Here is a 20,073-nt window from a genome sequence, read left to right on the forward strand (position 1 = left end):
CCCTATCTGAACTCCACTCTCAGCCCTGCGTCTTTGGCAGTGCTTTAGTCTCATGTTTTAGTCTAAACATGACAGAGGAGTTAAGTGGTGTATTCATTCATTCAGGTGGCTTGCATGAAGAACACAAAACAAGTCTGCAGTACCTAACTGGCCTCTCAGACTATGTCCCAGGCTGCCTGTTTTTGTAAAGTGTCAGTGTGTCATAAAATATGTCATTAAAAGTCTAAAAAGAGTAAAAAAAAAAAAAAAGGGCATTGTGTTTGCACTTTTTCTGTGTGGCCCTAAAATTGCTCTTACTTATCAAAACTTGAGAACCCCTCATCTAAAATTTTAGTTTCAAAAAGCTCTAAAATGGTCAGTTTAGCTAAGTTTCTAAAGATTTCTCCTGTGAGGAATTTCCCTCAGACTTCCCCCTGTAGGGTTGGGAGTGGGACATGCAAAAAAAAAAAGCATTGTTCAACTAAGACAAGGTGAAATGTATAAAAATGGATGCTGCAGAGAAATATTTTTTTTCATAAGTTATCTTGAGTTCTGGCTCTTGTAGTAATCTCCACATGCTAAGAACATGAGATAAACAGAAAAAGGCACTTAGGCTACATTTCTGTCTCTCTCCACCTGTACTGTATAACCTCTCTTGCTTGAAAAGTTTACTTCTTCATCAATACAGTTTTCCCTCCAATTTGTTTGGCAGCTCATTCGTTTTACCTCCAAAGTGACAAGACCAAAATAGAAACTTCCCAGACCTGCAACAGGCAAGGACCTGCTTTCATTCCTGCTTTCATTGCTACTTTTATCCAGAGACATGAAAGAACTTGAACTTTGTTTACTGCCAGCTATAAATTTGAGTCTCACGCTTCATATATTTAAGCATATTAAAGGGTGAAGAAAATGACTGAACAAAAAAAAAAAAAGCAGGATTATGACAGGCTCCTTCACACGTTAGACACTTACAGGTGAATGTGTGCATTTAGAGGGTGGGACCAGATATACATGAAGAAACATGCAGAGCCAAATATACATGAGAAAACAGACTGATGATGACTAAGAACACACACATGTTTGTGCAAAACCATAATGCCCAAGTTAAAGACTGAGACACTGGTGACACGCTTTCAAAACAGAGCTGTCAAAATACTATAATTAGTGGCTGATGAAATATTTTGAGGTGGGATGTATTGTACAATGACAATAAACACACAGCTGCCATAAATAGCATGAAGGAATGCCTGGAATCAACATGAAATTGTTTCTATTTTGAAACTTTGAATACATCCCGACTCTGAAGCCACTCAGTGATCTTTACGCTCTCAGCGATGTAATCCTTTGCAAAACATCTGAACAGCTCAAATTATCTGCTGCCTCGCACGCAAAAGCTTTGTGTTTGCATAGAGAAAGAGAGACACTCAAGCCCGGAGCGGGAGTTATGCAAACTAAATCCTTGTCAGGTTGACATCTTCACAGGGTTATTTTTAGACTTCTTGTGGAATCTGCTGCAACAGTTTACATTACTGAAATACTAAGCAAGGTTTAAATATCTTTCTTGGACATTTTTTAAGAAATATTTCATAATCTGACCTACTGTATAAGACAGTAACCCACTAATGAATATTACTTCTAAAAAGATTAAAATACTAACTAATACTAATACTAACTGAAAGGTATAAGTAAAAAAGTGTAACTAATTATAATACAAAAGTGAAACAGTGCATCAATATATGCATGAGGAACCCCAGCACAGTATCAATATGTGGTTACAGATAATGTGTTCACTAGGGTTTTATATGTATGTTTTTTTTCTGTGATTTGATATACTGGAAATGTAAACTGTTTGCAGAAAAGCTCACTTAGCTTTGTTTCAGTTTCACTCATTTATAACTGTTTTTATCCTCAGCAGTATGTTCACATGAATGCAAAACAAACTGTGCCTCAAGGGTTTTGAAGGCTTTGTCTTCCTTGTGTCATCTCTTATTTCCAAACGTACGCTACATTTAATTTCACCACAAACTCTTAAACTAACCAGCCTATAGCAGCATTTCATTCAACATAAGACACACAATTTAATACCATTAAAGGAAGCAGCAGGCATCTAGCAATGAGGATTAATGATTGAAATAAACTGAAATGTCTATCATCTGCCAAGCGTGAACTCCTGGTTGAAAATCCTTCAGTGTTCAGGACGTTTGTACCGGGGGAGCAAAATTAGACGCAGAGGTCTCCTCCTGTCCAAAACAAATGGACCAGGCGATTAAAACCAGTAAAAACACTGAATAAACCACTTTTCAAGTTACAAATCAGTGTTTTTCCGACGCTGTTCGGCTACTCGCAAATGTGTCACTAGCCAAACAGTTGCTAATGTACACGCTCCTATTTTCTCTGATAATTTAAGATCCAGGCGTTCAGGAGGTTTTTACCAGGAACCAAATTATCCCCAGAAGTCTCTTCCTCTCCAAAACAAAAGAACCCAGTTATTTAAACCAGTAAAAACAATTAATGAAGCAAATTTACATTAAAAATCGGTTGGTTTTCCGATGCTGCCTGTCTCGTTGTGAAGGGGCTGCTAACTACCGTGGCCAATGAAAAAACACGAATGGCCCTCTCTAGAAACATGGCGGTGAAACATGGCTGACCTATGGACAACGACCTGCTCCCTATGGTAACAAAAACACAACACCTCTTATTTTTAGATGATTATACACTAAAGAAAACATATCATTATTGTATTATATCCCATTTCTGCCGATATATCATCCTAAATCCTACACACTGGATCTTTCACAGTCACATCATACAGTATTTAGTGTTATCCATCCTGTTCAGTGTTCAGCCACGGCTGTGTTCTGTACACCTGCAGTCAACTAAGACTATTTATTTCTTCCTCCTGCCCTCCAACAAATGACTGGAAAACTATTTTCCTTAACAAACAGCTACAGAGGGAATGTATTACAAATCATGGGCTTGTGACTGTGTCTGTCTCATGAGTTACCGCTGGACCCAGTCACCTTCCAGACAGCAAAGGGCTGTTTAACTAAAGCTCAAAGCTACAAAACTGTGGAAAAATATGACTGTCAGCAACTGCTATATAGCATGCACTACATACACTGAGCTGTAGGTGAGGTCACACACTGTGTCTGTGTGTGTTTGTGTAGACAGGCATAAGTGTGGTGCATTGAATTCATGAATCTTTGTATGCAATTAGTTCTGTTAGCATCCGTTTGTGATTGTTGAATATTTAATAGCTGAACACAGTGCCAACAAATTACTGGACTGTAGGTGTCAGTCACTGACGTATAGCGTAGTGCTCCACTGCGTTCTTCAGTCCAACATAACAAGTGAGACCTCAAGGTCGCAGTCAGAGCCACAGTGATAGTCTGCACTCAAATAGACATTTGCATCAGAAATGTCACAATAAATTTTATGTGAAGAGAAATATGGAGCTTTTGTGCACAGAGTGCTGCTCAGAGATTAATTGTAAAATTATTCATACTTGAAGGTTTTCTATTTTCTTGGCTTACAGGTGTGTGTTTTAAAACTGAGTTCATGAAGGTCTTATCTGATCTGGTGTCTGCAGCGAGACGACAAAGCGCAATCTAATGTGCTCATAAATCTCACAACACTGATCCTGACAGTCAGAGAAAGGGTGAGACAATAGGAGCCTGTTAAAGTAATTTATGGCAGTGAGTCACCAACTGAGAAACATGTAACGAGACACATATCTAAAATCAGGGCAAATGGTTTGTTTTTTTTTTTTAAATATATTGCCCAAGATGAATATGCATGCCAGACATGTGAGCTTCCATTAAAATACTTATTATGACAATAAATAAATAAATATGTCACTTAATCATTTTAATATATATCTATCAGATATCTAGACATCTGTATGAAATTTCGTCATAAGTAGCATATAAATTATTGAGGTATGGGCAAAATCATGTTTTGTGAGGTCACAGTGACCTTTGACTGTCAAAATCTAATCAGTTCATCCTTAAGTCCACGTGCACAGTTATATCAAATTCAAGAAAACTCCTTTAAAGACCTTTTTGATATACTGCATTCGTGATAATGACATGGACGTAAGGTCACAGTGACCTCGACTACCAAATTCGAAATGGTTGACTGTTAAGTCCAAGTGAAAGTTGGTGCCAAATTTGAAGAAATTCCCTCGAGACATTCTTGAGATATCATGTTCACAAGGATGAAAAGGACGTACAGTCATACGTAAGGATGGACAACCAGAAAACATAATGCCTCCGGCCGCGGCTGTTGCTGGCGGCAGGCAAAAAACCAGTTTGGGGTTGCAAGGCATAAACAGTCTCTGCTGGCTGCACACCCTTCTTCTCTTAAGCCATGCTTCTCTAAATTACCATAAAAAAATGTAAAGGTCAGATTGCTTTTTTTCCCTTTCCTTTTTTTCTTTTCCTTTGTAGAAACCTAATTTCCTTTTCACTTTTTTAAAAAGCAAATTCAGTCTGTCAACCAGATTATTTAGCTAGTTATGACACTTATTGCTTAAAAATTAAAAAAAGGCAGCTGTTGGCAGGTTTGTAAAAACTCACTAATGCAATTGTTAATGTTGGGAGCTTCTCGCTTTTTAATAAATCTGCAGATAGAAATGTTTAAGGGGGTTAAAGCATAAAAACTGCAGATGCAAGCACTTATAAAATGTTGATAAAAGGATTTTGGTTCACATTGTCTGTATTTCCTTTCTAGAAATTAGTGGTCTAACTGTCACACCAGTGACAAATAATGTTTCAACCATTAATAAAGCCAATACTTTAACTCCTTTGTTTGAGCCTTAATAGAAAGTGATACCTTCTTTCCATCATGCACCTTTGGCAGTATGTGAGACGTACGTATTCCTCTCTGGTTCCACCTGCAAAGCTATCATTAAGTAGATCCTGATGTATACAGGAACACATGCAGACACACGGTAGCCTCACAAGCTGCTACATGCCGTGGCCAGAATGAATATGTGGTATTTGAGCTCTTGTCATTGTGTGGTTAGCTTACAGGAATCCATCTTTCACATGCTACCTTTCAAAATAGTGACTTCACCCTGCATTTGGTGTCACGGACAACAAAAACAGATTAGTAGCTGAAAACATTCACACCAGCACAAACATGTGTAAACAGCTTGAAAAGCAAACTTTGCATAAACAAAAGTTAAACCGCTTGTCACAGTAACAGCACATCAGCGGCTGGTGTGCTGTCAACATTGGTATTCAGGTGATGTATGAGCTTATTATTTTTTCCATGTCTATTTGGTGACACTGCTGCAGCAAAAAAAACAATGAAACCAGTGATTTTAGGCTGATGATTAGCAGGAAGTAAGAGCACCAATTACACAAAGATGGGTTGCTGAGTTCAACATGACTGCCGGATGAACCTGAGGGAGTGAGTGGGAGGAGAATGTATCCGCTTTGTGGAGCGGCACGAAATGATAATGAAACACTCACACTGCAGATTATACAAAGTATCATCCGTGGCTCTGTTCACCTGTTGGCCCTCTAAGTCATAATTGCAGGAAACATCCTTGGAATCAAATCACAAGTGACACCCGCTATTCAATTCAAAACCAAAGGGCGGTCCACTTGGAAAGAAAATAAATCACTAATTCATTCATGACAGGAAGGAGCACTACATGTTTTAAACGAATAAACACAACAGCAATGGTTTCTATGTGGACTGTTCAGATGGCATGAACATCTGAGATGCACTCCTGAGGAAGAGCGCTTTGATGTGAGCCATCTTGAGAGCATGTGAATGTCTAGACCCTGCTGGGACAGTGAGCATCACATCGCACAGAGAGTATTACACTCCAACTTGGAAAAAATAGTCAAAACATTTTTTTCAGCAGGATGCAAAAGCATTTCTTGTATAGAAGCATGGATGGAGTACTGAACGGCCCTACTGGGCATGGGCCCTGGGGCCCAAAAGGTTAGGCGCTGACATTAATCTGTACACAGGGTGACTTGCACTTATGCACATTCAAGCTCCACGGGAGCAGATTAGTAAGTGTCCACCATAACTCCATATCCTATAATAATTCAGTGAGCATTAGATATGACAAACAGCTCCCAATAACATGAACCACTCCAGTGTAGCACACATCACTATCAACAGGTCACAACAGCCACAATAATGCAGAATCACCATAAGGCCGATGCTGCAATAAAACTCTCAAGTACAGTATGTACTGCTACTGCCACTCACACATCAACATCGTCACCCAATCAAGTACAACATGTACTGTTACTGTCATCCTATCACCATTATCATCATTGGTGCTGCAAGTAACAAGTAGTAGTTTGATGATAATTGTGATAGGGTGACATTTTGAGTAGTACTGGGGCACTTTATCATTTTATCTTATATCTTCATGCCATGTTTTATCTGGTATGTTGTCTGTCTGAAACTGTGTAAATGGATGCCTTACTTTCAACTGCAAACAAAATCTACCTGTGGGTACAAATAAAGTAACCTAGAACTGAACCAGGAAGGAGCAAAAAACAATAACAAAAAAACCCAGAGAGGCACACATAAAAGACACAAAGGTACCTCAAAGAGACACAATATAACCACAAAAAGTCAAAACAATCAAAAAGCCACCAGTAACATGCTAAGAGGTCAGTAGACAGGGTATGCATTGTGTTAATAAGAGCAGATTAAACCTAATAAAGTATTTTTTTTTTAACTTTATGCGCGGGACGGGGCCACACATCCGTCAGTCTAAAGTTATGGTCAATATCAAGCAAGTTCTCATCAGCAGTGACATGAGTTTCACATACTGTACCATACTTACCATACTTAACCATATGGCCAAGGGGGCAATTGCCAAGGGCACAGTCAAGTGTCCATATGGCCCTGAGTGAAATATAAAATAACTAGTTGTGAAATGTTACTACTAAGCTCCCGAATCACAGCCCTGATGATTTAAAGAACATCACTCCCCTCTTGTGTGAAATTTGTAATTATGGCACAGTGACCAATTATATGTCTTGTGTTCAGTTAGCAACAAAAACACACGTCAACTCCATTAAAAACAAACATAAATGTACACCGACTCACCAAGCTGTAGATCCAGGCTGCTCTTAGATAACACCACCCGTCGACCTTTTGTTGTGAAAACATCAATCACGACGTTGAAACACTCGTCCTCACAGCTGGTTAGCGTTTCCGGTCGCTAACTGCTAGCATAACCACATATGTGTAGCCAGTTTCTTTCGTACCAGTCCATTAAGAAAACACTTTTCTGTCCCTTTTTGTTGATGCGGGTCGGATAAGGCTGGGGCTTATGTCCTTTTTGCTTTAAAAACCCTTCTGCAAAATCGTTCAGTCCTGAGATGTCTCACGGATGTATTACAGTTAAGTCGAAATGTCCGCGTCTGTCGCCGCCGCCGCCGCCATATTGGCATTGATGTTGATCTACGTTAATAAGCTCTGACGTCATGACGTTCAAATCAAACTGCGCACATGTCCAGTGCGGAATCTCGATTATACGTTTAATACGTAACATTCATTCTATCAATGGCATTTCTGGCATTTACGTAAAAAGTCCCAGATGAGTACTCCCTTTTGACGTTAATAATAAATTGAAAGTACTACCTTTTGCCCAATTACTTTCGTACTCGATAATCCGCATCTGCTACATTTATCATCGTAATGTCTAAACTGCCAAATTAATACACAAATGAAGATAAAAATCACAGTAAATAGTAATGCTATAATTACATGTTTATTTTGTGAAATGTAATTGGTTTAGAAAATAAGATTTACAAGGGAGACATGGCAAACACTGCCCGCATGTCACTGAAAGCGACACAAAAACAAAAAGACGTTTTCTTTTTTTTAAACAAGAATGATATTGATTGAAAAAAAAGTTTATTTTGAACGTCCTTTTTTATATGGCAAATTCTAAATTCACATGTGCAAATGGACTAAAACGATGCCACACATACAAAAATTATAAATAGAGACCAGGCACTGTATAGAAACATTTCATGGTTTAAAGAATAGTAACGCATTGAAAACAATAGATATTCATAAATATGAAATACTTTTTCTTTAAAGCTGTTTAAATGATACACCTTTGTATATAGTTTTTTTGTTTTGATTTGTTTTGTTTGTTTACTTTGCTCTGTTTTGCGGTTCTTTTGTCTTTGTGGTCTTGTTTAATTTATAGAACAATATTTGTTCAATATAATTGTATGAATTGAACCTGGTACACTGAAATAATTAACACACGCACACAAAGTACCTAAAAGAGACATAAATGACTACAAAGAGACACAAAAATTACTAATAATAAATAACTCTTTTTTTAAAGAAAGAAAACGAAGTAAAAGTACCACAAAGTCCGTGCTTCTATATAGGACTTTTGCATCGCCCGGGTTACAGTGCTGACTGAAATAGATAAATGACACTGCAGCACCTGCAGGCACCACACCCTTTAAATACAAAGGAAACATACGCCACCTGGTTGTCTCAGGTGAAATAGTCCCAAGGTGTCTGCCAGGTCACGTTTCGCAGGTAAGAAGGGAACAAAGTGAATAGTGAACTGAATAGCGAATAGTGTTTTCATTGAACATGATCTTTGCTAAATACTATTTTATGGGCGCATGGTAAAACTTTTATTATGATCACAGTTTTATTACAGACCATCATGCACGCAAGATGTTTTGAGATGCTCCAAATATTTTTTAATCATTTAGCTCCGCCCTCCTGGGTTGGTCCTGAGGTGAGTCGGCTATAAACAGCTGCTCACACACATTTGTAGGTGAGACTGGCTTCAGCACTCGGTCAGGTATGATAGCTGGGGAGGAATCCGCGTCTTGACGCACAGAGGGTCCGGACTTTACGCAGAGAGCTACAGGATAACTTCATCCAAGAGCATGAAGCTGGAGGTGTTGTGTGGAAGCCACTATGACATGAAGCATTTCGAGATGTCCAGTGATGCGGAGGGGAGTGTGCGCTCTCCTCTGTCTGCTGAGGAGGAGCTGGGGTCGGATGGGGACAGCGTGGCGCACAGCCCTCCACCTGTTACTCCATGCACCAGCACCACCAAGTCCAAGCCGTACACACGGAGACCCAAGCCCCCATTCTCGTACATCGCTCTCATCGCTATGGCAATCCGGGACTCCCCCTCTGGACGTCTGACTTTGGCGGAAATAAACGACTATCTGATGAAAAGATTTCCGTTTTTCAGAGGCAGCTACACCGGCTGGAGGAACTCAGTTCGACACAACTTGTCTCTGAATGACTGCTTTCTCAAAGTGCTCCGGGACCCGTCCAGACCTTGGGGGAAGGATAATTACTGGATGCTCAATCCTCAAAGCGAGTACACCTTTGCTGACGGGGTGTTCAGGCGCAGGAGAAAGCGCATTGATAAAAAGTTAAGGGCGCCAGAGGTGTCCGAGCACCCAGAGGAGCCGCAGAGCACTCAGCAGGCTGCACCAAAGACTGATTCATGTGTCAAGTTTACTAGTTCATTCGCGATAGACAGCATCCTCAGCAAGCCATTCAAGAGGGATACAAACAAGGAACATTTACCTCTCCACCCTGCCTTCACCTGGCCGCGCTACACTGAACAAATGATGCCACATTCAAATCCACCTGCCTCATTTTCATACGTCAAGGCAGCCTGCTGTATGGACTCCTGTGCTGCGCATGTGCCCAACGCCTGTGACTATGGGCTGCTTTCACACACAGTGTTGCAATATCACAAATGAACATTTTTATTTGGTGATTTAAAATCATCAATGTGCACTGATGATGGACACAGAGGAGGATTTTCCAATGGACGTCATTGTGTTGCTAGAGTGTTATACTTGTTTTTGTACATCTTGAAGCAACAGATCACATTTTATACACAGTTGCTTGTGTATGTTACTGAACTTTCCAATGACGTTATTGTTTGTTTAAAGATATGCACTTTGTTTATGCCTTTCTTTCAGATAAAAAAGGTCGAAATAAAATCTAACTAATGATGGTGTCCGTTTTTTATTGTTTTAAGATTAGTCACTGGTTCATGTGGAGACAAATTGGGACTGACACCTGTATGAGGTGCCAAAGCAATAACGGTTATCTGGGTGTGTGTTATGTGACTCACCTTGAAAAAATCTTTGAGAGCTCTGCCAGGGATTGGCTGCAAGTGTGTGGGCATGTTACATACACTAGCCTCTTCCTGTATAAGCCTCATGCTTACTGGCCTTTGAGCAGTTATTTTGTTCATGTTTTATTTAAATGTAAAATTTATAGAAAGAAATATTCTTCCCTAAAACAGGGCGACCATTAACAATACTGATACTAATTGTAGCCACAATAAAAAATGAAGGTGGGTATAAAATAACAATAGAAATCTGAGTAAAATAGAGATTTTTAAATGTAAGACAATTTCTATATATTCTACCCCATTACGAGGCTAATAATAATAATAATAATAATAATAATAATAATAATAATAATGATGTCTAAGAAAATGTATTGAAAACTATTCATAACATGGCGAAAAATAACCATCATAAACATCATATTCATAATCATAAAAAAATGAACATAATGATCAAAATGAAAATAAAATATTAAAATACTGTATTAAAATGTAAGGAAATGAATAGAAAAAATATTCTTCATAATAATGGGGCTAATAATATTAACAACAACAATAATAATAATAAAATAATTATAATAATAACTATGAAAATTAAGATAAAATATTAATGAAAATAAAAAATACAATAGTACGAATGCACCCTGTTACTTATGTTCGTTTTCCTTTATGATTTATGATGCAAAACCAAATTGCCTTATAAGTATTTACTTCTCAGTGCATGAAGCTCGCTGTTGCCGGATAGAGGCATCCAATATTTATATTTTCTGTCTGGCGCTGCAAATAGCTGTCGCCTCAGTCACCACACATGCGCAGGAAAGGGTTTGTACAAATGGTGCATCCTGAGCGAGCTCAACTCGAATCCACAATAGGAAGAAATGTCTTCCAAGTAGACCCATTCTTCTAAGGCTAGAAAGTAAATTTCCTTTAAAGCAGCTGTGCATCCTGGACGCAGCGGGGTTTCAGGTTTGATGTTGCTGATATTATTAGTATTCTGATTGTGTTTTAACTTTGGTGGTGTGGGAAATTATTTAACGCCCTTTTATAGTGGTGACTTGCTCTGCAATGACACGTGTGTAAAACTCTAGCAAGACACAAAAGGGCACATTTATAGCAATGCTCAAAATATATTTCATTATCTGACTTTATTTGGAGTTTCTAATCAGTTCATTTCTCCAGGGATGTAATCCAGGCCCCAAGAGGTAAACTGACACTTGTGCGCTGTGTGTGGCACGTTGGCACGCTCTGATGGAAAAAGCATGCTTCCTCTCATGTCAGAGTCCTAACCCTGAACAGATCCCAGACAAATGAGCACTGCAGCACTCTGTCTCTCCTATACCTTTACGAAATAAAACCACAAGCAGGCGTCTTTACTATTTGCAGGTACACCTGAAGACAAAGGGAATGATTTTAATGTGCCCGAACTGTACCAAAGATCAGCCTGACGAACGCATTCAGAGGTGTTTTGGAAAGTGAGTCGTGGGAGGAGATTTGTATTACTTCACTGCGCTGTGTCCGGCTTCTAGTCTGGATCCTGGCCAGATGGGGAGGGAGTAGTTCCTGGCGATTTCTTGGAGGGATTTTGGGGGGGGGATAGAGGGGCAGAGAGATTTAAGAATTGATAGGTGGTCGAGTTGTGTTTGGCCGGGTGGATATGCGCAAGCAAAGTCGATGAGCTTTATTCCCCCCTCTTGCGGGATTATTGCCAGCGATGGACAGAGAGAGGAAGGAGAAACAGCGGCTGGTGTTTCTTGATTTTCACGGTTATAAACGCGCAGAGCATCGCAAGAGGACGCTGACTTTTTAATTATCACATTTGAGAGCCTTTAAAAGTGTTGGAAATATTGTAAAAGTCAGTTGCGCACGTGTTATAGAACCCCCAAAGATCCAAAAAGAGGCGCAACCATGACGACCGAGAGCTCCAAGCAACTTTTGGATCCATCTCGCTCCAGTCCAGGGGCCGATGCTCTGAATGTAACTCTGCTGAGCGCACAGCCGGTGATGGAGAGCGCGCACAACGCATCACCCAAATGGAAAAAGGGAAACTCGGGTTTGAGGCGCCCTGAAAAGCCTCCATACTCTTACATCGCGCTCATTGTGATGGCTATTCAAAGCTCACCGACCAAACGGCTTACTCTGAGTGAAATCTATCAGTTCTTGCAGGCTCGCTTCCCTTTCTTTAGGGGATCGTATCAGGGATGGAAAAACTCCGTCAGACACAACCTGTCTCTAAACGAGTGTTTTATAAAGCTGCCCAAAGGCCTCGGCAGACCCGGGAAGGGTCACTACTGGACCATCGACCCCAGCAGTGAGTTTATGTTTGAGGAGGGCTCCTTTCGCCGCAGACCTCGTGGGTTCCGTAGGAAATGCCAAGCGTTGAAACCAATGTACAGGATGATGAATGGTATCGGGTTTGGCACGTCCATGCTGCCGCAAAACTTTGATTTCCAATCACCCTCCGGCTCCTTAGGGTGCCACAACAGCTATAATATAGACCTGATGGGTAACACAGTGCCAGGTGGCTTCGAGGGGCATCACGTCCCACATATGTCATCAGGCTCCGGGTCATCGTACATGGCGGCCTGTCAGGTGGGCTCTAATGCAGACTATTGCCCGGACAGCAGCAGCAGCCCCCTGCAGTCCTCCCCAGCCATGGTAGGCACTTTGGACTGTCAGTCTCCGTATGCAAATGCAGCCTCACACTGGAGCTCACCTGGTGTGTCTTCATACATCAAACAGCAGTCTTTGGCATCGAGCAGTCCCACTTCTTCTGCTCTGCACACGGGGATGTCATCTTACTCTCTGGATCAAGGCTATCTGCACCACAACGCACGAGACTCCTCCGAGATTTCAGGTAGAGCCTCATCGTGCAGCCATGTGCATGTTGTATTTTCTGATTTGCACTCTGATAGGTCACAAGGATGGAAAACATTAAACTGCAGAGGATGAGTTCTCCATCAGAACAGAAGTCACCGCCATTTGCGTAAAATAAAATGCTCTTTTTAGGCTTTCAGACATCACAAAAATTAAACAGGGAAACTACAATAAAATAGAAATTAGATTTTCAATATAGGCTAGCTGTATATAAAGTATTATTGACTGAAACAAGGTCAATTGTGCAACCTGAGCGAACCTTCAGGGAAATGCAACAAATAAAACGCTGAAAGGACCCAAACTTATTTCCTCCAGACAGTAAAATCTTTGTTTTTTTGTCTCAGTGTGCACAATCTCATATGCGCCAGTTATAGCATATTGTTACATTTAGAATTCTTGTCATCTGACACTTGTTATTTTCACTAAAGGCCTCTGTGCTACAGAATGCATAAAAACAGGCACAACATGTCTTTTTACAGTTGAGAGCTGCGTAAAGAAGTAACGAAAACGACATTGAACACGTCGCAAACATATTTTCAACAATAAAAAAAGCTTGAATTAATTTTAGGGCAGCTTCATTAGGGCATTTAATATGAGCCACAGCAGAATAATAATCAACACATATACAGAGTGTCTTATTGCTTACTGTATTCCAATTTAAAAAAAGTTTTCCGTGTTGTTCTCCATGTTTTCATTGTATTTACGCAAAACTAAAGACTAATAAAGCCCCCTTGTGGAAGTTTTATAACTTGTTATTAATTCATATGGTTAATAAATGATTTACTAATGTTTAACAGACCCATCAGATGCCACTGATAAGAACACATTTTTGTTGCCAAGTTGTAGAAGAGAAGTTGAAGAAGATCCACGTGGCTGGAGTCACCAAATTAGCTAAATGCTTTATCTTTTTTTTTTTTCTTTTCCAGTTCATCAGGAAGATCTTCCCTCTGAAAAAATGGCTGCACAGTATATATGCATTTTAACCATATCTATCTATCTATCACAATTTTTTAGCATTTGTATACTTGTTGGATTATAACATCAGAACAAACAAAACAAACTCCTTGTTAATGGTTTTTTTTTTAACATACCCGCAGAATAGATCATTGAAGAATTCTATTTATCGGTTATTTATGACTGATATTATTTATAACTGCATTATTACCAAATACAAAGCTAAATTTGTTCTTATAAATGGCTTAATTATAAATGATCTATGAAGCAAATCAATACGTAAAAAGCACTTTATAAAAATGTTCGTTCATTAAAAATTCACTTGTTTATTGAAAATAACGAACACAATAAAAACGCAGATTTTTTGTTTGTTTGCATCAGTGTGAATAAAAATAATAACCCTATAAAAGAAACGATTTGACCTCGTGTGTCCTCCTGTGTGTTTTCAGTGGGACTGTCTCGATACTCCAGCCACGCAGCTCCTGTGTGTGACAGGAAGGACTTCGTTTTGAACCTAAACGGAATCTCTTCCCTGCATCCCAGCACCGGCGGATCTTACTACCATCAGCTGCACCACCACCACCAAAGTGTCTATCAGGACGTAAAGCCATGTGTCATGTGACAAAACACCAAAGACAGAACTGTCAAGACTGTCAAATGTAACCCTCTGGTGGACTTATTTTAACAGAATCTGACCTTTGGTGAATCGGTGTCAGTGAACTCTGACTTCTTTTTTAAAATGGTTATGATGTGAGGACTTGTTTCCACCCTCATTACATGTCTGACTTTACACATATGAATAAGCAATATCAACATTTTACTGAAAACACACGTACCTGAATTAAAGCTTTCGTGCACTTAATTTTGTGTTCCTGAAGTTGCTGAAATTGTTGCAGATTTCCTGCACCAGGCAAAGAAAGAGATTTATTTTTAAAGGATAATTTGGAAGTGTTTTTAGCAATAAAAGGTTTTTTTTATACATAAACTTTTATCAGCAATGCAGTTCTTCTCTCATCGTTCCTTCTTATCTGCTAACGAGATTATTATTATTATTATTATTATTATTACTATAATTATCACAAAACCTAATTGTGACAGACATTTTAAACATTGCAAATTTGGGGCTTTTCGACTCCTTCATTCCCAATCCTTCAAATAATAATAATAATAATAATAATAATAATAATAATAATAATAATAATAGTAATAATAGTAATAATTAACCTTTACGGTACGGCATTAAAATATTACTAGACCCCCACTTGACACAATCATCGCACTAAGCTCCATCACGGAATGCTAAATTGTTTTATCGGTGCTTTCTTGAAATACAGTCATGTCTTATTTTCTCACCGGAGAGCTGAAGTAGGTGCACTTAACATCACTTTAACATATGAACAAAGACATGTTTTTTAAACACTGATTTTGCGTAAGAAAAGACGATTTTAAAATTATTTGTAAAACAAAAAAAAAAGTTGGCCAACTTTTTGTTGATTCGGTTGATACGCTGATGATAATTTAAGTGTAATTGCGTCTTATTTACCCCGACAGACCTGTCTATATTGTTTTGATATTGGTTATAATCAAATGAATTCCTAAAGGGAAAGAAAGAGGATATAAGGCACATTCAATAAACAACTCTCAACTAGGATGAGTTAAAAACCCATCCTTCCTGTTAAGTCCTGTTGGCTGATTTTCACGTGACTGTAGCGCCACCTCGTGGCAATCTAAGTGTAAGACTCAATTCATATTTCATTTAAAGCCTTTATGGAAAATTGCGTGTGCATAACTTCATTCGTCTAAAGGCATTAAAATGTTCAGCAGAACAGTCAGTTGGTTATTTAGGCATTTTGAAATATATAATACAGGTAAAGTTGATATATTTGTTCTCCATAAATACAAAGTAAGTGTCTCTGTTATGGCCCCCACAGTAACAGCAGGTTCCCTTTGGTCCAGAGAATCTCACAGAGAACAATGAGAGCCCGAGTTACAGTGATACAGTATAAGCAAATAATTGACTTGATAACTGAGAGTCTCTCCAGGTTAATCTCATAGAAGATGATGATATTTTATAGTCAAATAATCTTTTAAAAATTAATTCAACCAGAAAATTGATGTAAATTATATGAATAACAGATGATTGATTATAGGTTTCAAGATAGACGACTGCTTTATTTGTGTGATTGTGTATCCATCTGGCTTTATGAGGAGCCAGATATAATCTAAATCTCAACAAAACAAAATCAACCATGTTTCAACAAATGGTATTCAGACCAACGCTTAAATTCCTGCACTCTGATTAATTTTTATCCACCAATGTGTGCCTTTTATGCATCACTGCATCATTTTATGGTGGAAAATGCTTTAATTTCATCAAAATAAAAGTTCTCTGCCACTTTCCTGCATCCCTTGTATCCCTAATCCCTGAAATCTGTGACTATATCAGTTAGCCTACATTGAATTTGTTCATAATAAATCTCACTCTAGTTAATGATGATGTAGATGCACAGTGGTCTTGGTTCTATTTTGAACCCCAAATAGTGTCATTTGCTAAGTCTAATCACAAGACCAGGTCTGACAAGCATTAGTAAACTATATATATATATAGATTGCGCAGTCATGTTGACAGAGGAGAACAATCAACATCATTTCCAAAAAGCAGCTCTGAAGAGTGGCTCCAGGTTATTGTTGCAATGAAAGAGTTAAGGGTATTAATGTCTCTGCTGTCAATGGTGCTGAAAACAAGTATGAACACATTTAATTTGTGGTTTATGGTATATGCACTGAAAAATATGAGCCCCCAAACAAGCAAAAAAAAAATGACTAGAATCACATGGAAGCAGAAAAAAGGCGTCTGACTACAAATAAATTTTATGGTCAACTCTCTTATATCTTGCTTAATTTTTTGTGATACATATTACATTTAAGTCAGTAAACATTGCAGATGACATGTTATATAGTCTCTCATGTCATTTTACAATCTATTGTAATGCTTCTTCCCTGGTGGTAATCTACTGAATGGCTGATGTTCAAATTCAAAATTTACAATATGCAGCAGTTAGTCATGAATCTGCCTTACATGTAATCTGTGATATTTTGCCAAAAAAAAGAAAAGTAGAATAAAATCAGCTATATGACTTATGATTGAAAAGATAAATAGAGACTGCACTATTGTTCACAAGCACAAATTGTTCATGGACTTTATCATTTTCATTTTTTTCTTTCTGTCTGAGATGTTTTATGTTTTTTAGTTATTGTCTTACATTATTTATTTGTGCTAATGACTTTTTTCCCCCTCTCTACTTCCTTAGTCCTGATGGCATTTTATCCATCACTTCCATTCGATCCCTCATTTTCATGCTTTTGATACACATTTTAAGATATTTTTAATTAATTTTTATTTATTTTCAACACTAACAACCATACATACACAAGCAATCTGAAACAGTGTATCTAAAGTGGAGAAACGCACAGACGCACCTTTATGTCAATCATTATCTGAGCTTTACTTCGAGCTGTTTCAGCTCAAACATCCCTGTCAGTGCTGCTAACTTGGCGATGGGTTAGTTGTGGGTTTAACTCCAAATTGTATCCTCTTTTTTTGCTTTCGAATTAAACCAAGAAATAAGGGACAACGCTCCTATGTGAGCCCAGGTGGCAGTGTTTTTAACTGCTGGACGCTGCCACACGTTTAGTGCAAAAGGTTAGTGTATTTTACACTTAGCTATACAGATAGACCTTTAGCATGCAGACATTCGTGGAAAAAGCACAGGCGTCATTGATGGCATTAAAAAAAAAGCACAGGTGAGCTACTTACAGGGTGCTGGTTAATGTGTATGCTGCCTCACTGTCAGGGCTTACTGGGACACTTTAATTTAACTGAGCCATCGTGAACAAAAAACTGCTTCACCTGTGTTTTTCCTTCGGGAACAAGTCAAAATGTCTGCTGTGAAAATGATCTATCAAGAATGCACTGCTCATATTATGAAGACTACTTTTAGTGACTTCTATTAAATTACTCTAAGATTTAATGGGAATTAAGCCCAGTAAAGACAGAAAATCAAAGCAAAATAAAACTAATTTGATATTTGAAGTGTAAGAAAAAACAAAAACGTTAAAGAAAGCACTCAAATAAATTAAGGTAAACTTTACATATGCTGATGTTGCCACCATTTCCCATCAATGTTTTGTACAGCTGATCACTCCCAAATATCATAACTGCTCTCATCATCAGTGCTGTCTTGATGTCCTACATGAGGAGGAGGCAGAGGATGGTGGAAAAAGGAATTTGCTGTCATAAATTAGTTAAAGGATGCACACTGTGCCTGTTTGGGATCCTGAGCTGGAGGAAGCCAGGCCGGGGGCCATGAGCTCACTACACAGTGAGTCAAACCTGGTGTTTAGCTGTTTTAATTATTGCATACATGTCAAGGGTGCATTGACACGAGAGGCAAACCACACAAATGTTTGCCTCCTTAAACCTCCTATAAAGGCATAATACGGTGCACTGCGACTGCCTCCAGACAAGTGGGGCCTTCAGCTGCTGAGTAACATCTTAATACTGTTACACAGTCAGATAGCCTCCTCTAACTGTTATAAATACAATGTTAGCTGTAGCAGTCAATGCAATAAAAAGGGACCTTGATGTGCCTCTTTGCCATGGGGCACCAGAGTCTAATGTCACGACTGACAGATGCAACATTTAAACTTTCCAATTACATGATGTGCTTTTGTAAGTAAAACATGTGAAAGTCTGCCTTTAAGATGGTGCACATACATAGTCTTAATCAAATTATGCACACTATGACCTGTGTCAAACATAATTTTAATGTGGTGCATTAAAATATGTAGAATATGTGTCCGTATATAGGAAAATCGTGAATTCTAAAAAGGTGGAGACCCATTCAGCAAACGAGGGCCCAATTTTAGAAACGAAATGGTACAAATTTTACGAAGCAAAAAACCTTTCCTCTAACAATGCTTGTCATAACTCTTATCAGCCTAAAGTTATCTGATGCTGTCACCTTTCCAGCTACATCATGGATGCCGAGTCATAAGGTGCACTGTGCCTGTTTATACAGTAAATATAAAAAAACTGAAGCTGAGAGAAAATGAAGGTGTTCTGTCTTATGAAACTGACAATAAAACACTTTATTAGATGGTGTATCCCAATTTGAGTGCCAACGTTTTTAAACAAAATTTTCAGTGACTTATTTACAGCACAGTAAGAATGTAAACAATGATAAACTTCTAATCAATTCACATATCCGTCCAATCTACTCATGGTTTCCCCTCACTGTATCTGATAACTGGTGGCAGCAGGCTGAATGGACCAGAGATTTTAGTGCTGATTTCAGACTGTAGTACTAACACTGACCGTGAGGCGGCAGCAGTGTCTCATTAATGTGGCCTACTCCAACCTCTGCCAATTAAAGGCTCCCATGGTACATGATCAACCCCACACACACACACACACACACACACACACACACACACAGACAGAGAGAGAGAGAGAGTCTACCATAATAAGTAGTAAAATGAATATCCGCATTTGTCATTTACACAATTTATTGCACATCCATCTTCACTTTTTGCACATTTTTTTCTTTTTTAATGCTGTTTTTAATCTTTTTGGCTTTTTGTTTGTTTGTTCTCTGTACATACTGTACATATGTTTATTATTATTATGATTATTATTATTATTATTATTATTATTATTATTATTATTATTATTATTATTATTGTTGTTGTTGTTGTTGTTGTTATTGTTATAATTGTTATTGTTATTTTATTTTATTCTATGTTAAGTACCTTCGTTAATATATATATTTGCATTATTTTGCCCTTTTTAACAAATATTTCATTCAGTTGCTGCTCTCTTATTTACTGCTGCAACAAAACAATTTCCCTTGTGGGATTAAAAAAGTATTTCTATTCTGTTCTATAAAAAAAAAAAAAAAAAAGAAAAAAAACTGACCTATTTGTCAAAATACTTCTTCTTAATTGTAGCATCCATGTAATGCATTTACTTGACCTACTGACCATTTTTTTCTCCTGAAATGTAGATTTAATAATTAGGTTATAAAATATTTGAGGGTCATAAAACTCCAAATAAATTCACAAAATATTTAGGCTGA

At 38.3% G+C, this 20,073-nt stretch overlaps 2 protein-coding genes across 2 annotated transcripts; both read left to right on the forward strand.

Annotated features, from left to right (window-relative positions):
* The first annotated feature begins 8,754 nt into the window (after nucleotides 1–8,754).
* Nucleotides 8,755–9,986, forward strand: foxq1a (forkhead box Q1a). Its single transcript, XM_042498370.2, is given in 3 exon segments — nucleotides 8,755–9,620; nucleotides 9,622–9,669; nucleotides 9,672–9,986. Coding segments are annotated over 3 exon segments (834 nt in total). The 5' UTR covers nucleotides 8,755–8,891; the 3' UTR covers nucleotides 9,729–9,986.
* A 1,725-nt stretch (nucleotides 9,987–11,711) lies between these two features.
* On the forward strand, nucleotides 11,712–14,911 carry foxf2a (forkhead box F2a). Its single transcript, XM_042498300.2, has 2 exons — nucleotides 11,712–12,962; nucleotides 14,386–14,911. Exons 1-2 carry the CDS (start codon nucleotides 12,014–12,016, stop codon nucleotides 14,556–14,558), a joined length of 1,122 nt encoding a protein of 373 aa, XP_042354234.2. The 5' UTR covers nucleotides 11,712–12,013; the 3' UTR covers nucleotides 14,559–14,911.
* The last annotated feature ends 5,162 nt before the right edge of the window (nucleotides 14,912–20,073 follow it).

The sequence above is a fragment of the Plectropomus leopardus genome, chromosome 12 (genome assembly GCF_026936395.1).
Source record: "Plectropomus leopardus strain MGB_pleo_1.0 chromosome 12, ASM2693639v1, whole genome shotgun sequence".
NCBI classification, from domain to species: Eukaryota; Metazoa; Chordata; class Actinopteri; order Perciformes; family Serranidae; genus Plectropomus; species Plectropomus leopardus.

Coding starts and splice junctions, on each gene's coding strand:
- foxf2a (XM_042498300.2), top strand. CDS start 12,014: ATGACGACCGAGAGCTCCAAGCAACTTTTGGATCCATCTCGCTCCAGT. Junction 12,963..14,385: donor AGACTCCTCCGAGATTTCAG/GTAGAGCCTCAT, acceptor GTGTGTTTTCAG/TGGGACTGTCTCGATACTCC.